At 45.9% G+C, this 5161-nt stretch overlaps 1 protein-coding gene across 1 annotated transcript; it reads right to left on the bottom strand.

The window, feature by feature from the left end:
- Positions 1-2177: 2177 nt before the first annotated feature.
- On the bottom strand, positions 2178-2495 carry LOC123460061 (keratin-associated protein 5-2-like). The gene has a single exon (XM_045147102.1). It carries the CDS (start codon positions 2493-2495, stop codon positions 2178-2180), a length of 318 nt encoding a protein of 105 aa, XP_045003037.1.
- Positions 2496-5161: the final 2666 nt, after the last annotated feature.

Raw genomic sequence — 5161 nt, 5'->3', positions numbered from 1 at the left:
TGCCACAGAGTGAGCATGTTGAGGTCAGAGGACAACTTTTGGGTGTGAGCCCCTGCCTTTTACCATGTTTGAGGCAGGGTCTCTATTGCTTTTTTCTTTTCTGGCTATGATGTTCTTCAGGCTAGCTGCCCCATGAAGCTCTGGTGGATTCTCCTCCCTCCCTTCTTGAGGAGGTGCTATGGGGTCGCAGATGTTTGTGCTACAACGCACTGCTGGGTCCGGGTCTGTGTATATGAACTCAAGTACGCACACAGCACAGCAAGTGCTTTTTCCACCAAGCTGTCTTCACAGCTCCAGTTTATGTTATTTAAAGACAGAGAGAGAGAGAGAACTTTTCAATGGTTGCCATTTTTCTGTTCAAATATTGCAAGTCAGCTCCCCAAAATGATATCAGTTGCCTCAGGAACGAGGGAGAGGTGTCTGGAGCTGGCCCCTCCTGGAATGTGAGGCACCCTTGCCACCTGCAGCGCCATGGAACAGTCCTCACATGTACTGTGAATGTCTTAGGATAAGTCCCTCTTACCTGTGAACCTGAAGGCTGCTGTCCCAGAGAATCCCTGGAATATTTAGAACTTGGGCTAATTGCAAGTCAGATGCATGCACCCAACATGACAGTGAAGGAAACCATTGGAAAACTATCTACACTGCTCCCCTGCCCCCGAGTTTTTCCCTCACCCCCAGTGATGCTGTGAGTACCTGGAGGGCACTCAGAAGGGGCAGGAGCTCCTTTCTCCCTGGCTAAGGGCTTGGTAGTGATGTCACTGGATCAACGCAATGCATGGTGGTGATGTTCATGCCATTTGAGAACTAGAGGACTTCCAAGAGCTCAAGCTGAAATGCCTTCTTCATGAACTCATCCTTAATCTTGATTTTTTTTGTTGCTTACAATATTTCAGGTGTATCTCATATCTCATAGATAACTTTTCCCATGACTGTGTGTTTTAGTTTTTTAGGTATTTATATTTGTCATACACATTCTAGTTCAGTTCTAAAGTTTTGTTTTTATTTGAGACAGAGAGAGAGAGAGAGAGAGAGAGAGAGAGAGATGCCAGGCCCTCTCTTATGCATCTGGCTTATGTGGGACCTGGAGAATCAAACCTGGGTCCTTAGGTTTTGCAGGCAAATGCCTTAACTGCTAAGCCATTTCTCCAGCCCTCTAGTTTGGTTCTAAATGTTTCCTAGATCTTGACTCATTCCTTCTCAGCTCATAGAAATCTGACTCATTCTTTTAGACATTTATGCAATATCCCCTTGTGTGGATAAATCATTTAATCTGGACCTATTAATGGATGAGTGATTTAGGTTTTTCTTAGTCTATTGTATATATGGCAGTGAATAGTGTGCACGCGCACGTGGGCATGTGTGTGTGTGTCTGCGTGTGTGTGTACTGTATGTTTATTTTATGGATCTTTCACTGGTTTAAGGTCACAGTAAATTCCAGCAATTCGAGGAGGTTTCTTTCCTCCCTCCTCAATATGTTCTTCCCCAGAAGAACCCATCAAACAAGAAGCTTTAGTGAGACAGGATTTTAAGCACAATTTAGTTTATTATATATTGAGAATATTGTAGATAGTAAATAGAATACATGCCAACAGAGAAAACAGGAAGGCAATGTGCTCACAGAGAGGAAAGACAGATATTGGTAGACAAAATCCACAAACACACAGTGGTGGTCAGATATTGACAATCTGGCCCCACTGGCCTGAGTTCCTTTTAATCCAAGATCCCATTGGCCAGACATGTAGGTGCTGAGAGATACTTACTTGCTTGAATTTGACTCCAGTTGGTTTAGACACTTGTCAGCCCAGAGGGCTTGAACCTCACAAAACAGAAAGAAGGAGGTGCAAAACCAAGAGTCCACAGGAAAGGCTGACATGCCCACGCTCACACAACGGGGTCAGCTGGCAAGGAGCAGCTTAAAAGACTTCCTCTATATCCCAAGTCTTGCCCAGGGGCAGATCCAGGCGTGATGCCTCCAGGAGCAGCCCGCACAGGGCAAGGGGGAGATTTCTGTCTTATCTCCCAGATGGCACTGTGTGAGATGCCCATGCAACTCCCTTAAAGATGAGCTCTGGAGTCAAAGATGGATGCACCATAGAGCCCATGTGGTAGCGGGACAGCAGGGAACAAACAGGGTGGAATGAAGAAGCCCTCAGAGAAGGACACAAGAAATATGCCTAGCAGCAGCATTGCTTCTGGCAGCAGCACTTCTGCTGGCAGCAGCCCTTCCCGCAGCCGCAGCCTTTACCACAGCCACAGGAGCGGCAGCAGGTGTGACGGCAGCAGCAGACCGTGGGGCAGCAGCAGCCGCAGCAGCCACAGCAGCCACAGCAGCCGCAGCAGCCGCCACAACCACCACATCCGCCACAGCTGCCACAGCCACAGCTGCCACAGCCACAGCTGCCACAGCCACAGCTGCCACAGCCACAGCCTCCACAGCTGCCACAGCCGCAGCCCCCGCAGCCACCACAGCCTCCACAGCCACAGCAACCCATGGTGTCAGTAGAGAGGACTCAGGCGAGGTGAGGAGAGAGTGTTAGGAGAGGAGAGGATGGTGTGATGCCTCCTTCTCCTGGGTGAGCCTTTTATATGCATCACCTCTCCTGCTTACTTTCCATCTAGTTACCCTGGAGGATCTCACATGACAATGTTTACTTCCTTCTCAAGTGAGCTTGGCATGAATAACATCACTATCTTTAGCACTCTTATCTGCTTATAAATCTTTTGAATACTCTCAAGGGAAGAATTCTGTGTTGTCCATTGGGTTATGACATGCAGAGACATTTCCTCCTACCCCACAATGCACGGCCCATATACCCCAACAAGGAGGGTCCCTGTGGAGGGGGTAGGGCAGGGAGGAGGCTAGCAATGGGGTACCAACTTGACTGTATTCACTGACTACAAAAATTAAAAAAAATAATTCTGTGTTGTCTATATGAATTTATATTTAGAAGTAGAAAAATGATGCCCCATGTGTTTTTTAAAAAACATTAATTCTGGCACCCAAAAATTATTCTTTTCCCAGATATGGGGGACTGGAGACATTTATGGTATCCCTTGTATGCAAGCAGAGTTCCCAGGGGGCTGGAGAACTGGGATGCTGAATGAAAAGAATTCTTTCAGCCTCTGGTTGACAATATGCTTATATAAAAAAAGGCATTTTCATTTTTTATTTATGAGAGACAGGCAGCCAGATAAAGTGTGTATAGGTGTGTGTGTGTGCGTGCACATGGGGGGGGGTAATGGGCACATCCATGTCCCTTGCCACTGCACATGAACTCCTCAAGTGTCTGCCACTTTGTGCATTTGACTTTTTGTGGGTACTACTGGGGAGTGGAGTCTCAGGCTCTCTGACTTTGCAAACAAGCACCTTTAACCACCCACCCATCTCTCCAGCCCCAAAGGAGTTCATTTTAAGGGTTCCTTCTTAAGCTCTTCCTATTGGCTTATTAAAGAGATGCTAGTTTGAGGGCCAGGGACAGTGGCATTCTGGGGCAGGAGCAGCTCCTGTGAAGCTCGGTCCCCCTGACCCAGAGTCCTCTGTGTGAAACTGAGAGAGATGGTGGAAAAATTTCAACAGCAAGTGCATAGCATCTCTTCCATCAGTTTTCTGTAGCACCTAAATTAAGTGGGTGATCATAAGTTGTGATGACAATTGATCAAGACAATAACTCTATCTGCAGTTCATCAGTCCACAGGCTGCTTGAGGCAAGAAGCAGAGACTTGACAGGTGGAGTCAGCTGGGACATTCCAAATCAGCAACTCCGTTGGTGTGTGGATGGAAAATGTGAAAAAACCTCAGGAGGCCATCCATCAGTGAAAACTGTCTTATTTTTTTTTCTTGATTATTTAATAGGAAAACTGTAACTTGGAGCCTCAGTCTTGGAAGAAACCTTAGCAGTAGGCCCCACAAAGTTATGTTTTTACTACGTGACATCATACAATTATTTTACTGTAATTTCAGTGAACAAACAGTTCTTTTAGTGAATGAAGAATTGCAGAGAGCTATAAAGAGACTATTTGTGGTTTTAGTGCTTTGTGTGTTTTTTTCTTTGAAGCAGGGTCTCACTCTAGTCTAGGCTGACCAGGAACTCACTCTGTAGTCCCAGGCTGCCACTGAACTCATAGTGATCCTCCTACCCCTTCCTCCCAGGTGCTGGGATTAAATGCATGTGTCACCATGCCAAACAATATTTGTGTTTAAAGGGGAGTGTGGTGGTTTGATTCAGGTGTCCCCCATAAACTTAGGTGTTCTGAATGCTAGCTCCCCAGCTGATGGATATTTGGGAATTAATGCCTCCTGAAGGGAGTGTATTGTTGGGGATGGGCTTATGGGCTTTATAGCCAGTTTCCCCATGCCAGTGTTTGGCACACCCTCCTGTTGCTGTGGTCCATCTTATGCTGGCCAGGGGGTGATGCCATCGTTTTCCCCTGCCATCGTGAAGCTTCCCCTTGAGCCTGTAAGCCAAATAAACCTCTTTTTCCCAGAAGCTACTCTTGTTGGGTGATTTCTACCAGCAATGCGAACCGGACTGCAACAGGGAGATAGAATGTGAGGTTAATAATATGTTTAGAGTTGCTTATTTTTTCCCCTTTTGATCCTAGTTTTTCATGGATTTTTCCAAGGGTCTTTTCCTGACAAGGGTGTGTGATGAATTTTTGTAGAGAGATAGCAATGCTTTGTCTATAGTAGGAAGTCTAAGAAGTAGAAATGGAAGTAGGACTTTGCCTGACTCTAGATCCAGTCTTTTGTGGTGATATCATGTTGAAATATCCTTAATTTAATTCAAATGATACTCACTGAAAACTTACACAGTTCCAGGCACTGTTTTAAACTCTGGAGCAAAACCTGCATACATACTGAAGTTGTCATGGCTCTAAACCTTTCAGACATATGCTGTGAACTAAATATAGGTTTAAGAGATGAATAAAAGTTAGACCCAATAATACTAAGTGGTCAGAATGTCAACAAGGAAGGATACAGAAAGCCTCACGAGGTCTTTCATGGGATTTGGGATAAACAAGGAACCAGCTCTATCTTCAGGGATGTGCCCAATGGAGTTGGTATATAAGGGACTGCTCCAGCAGAAGGGGCATCACACCTTCCTCTCCTCTCCTGACTCTCTCTCCTCACCTCGCCTGAGTCCTCTCTACTGACACC

The sequence above is a fragment of the Jaculus jaculus genome, chromosome 4, assembly GCF_020740685.1.
Source record: "Jaculus jaculus isolate mJacJac1 chromosome 4, mJacJac1.mat.Y.cur, whole genome shotgun sequence".
Taxonomy (NCBI): Eukaryota; Metazoa; Chordata; class Mammalia; order Rodentia; family Dipodidae; genus Jaculus; species Jaculus jaculus.
The sequence above is the reverse complement of the archived record's forward strand: the minus strand, read 5'-3'. Positions and strand labels throughout refer to the sequence as shown.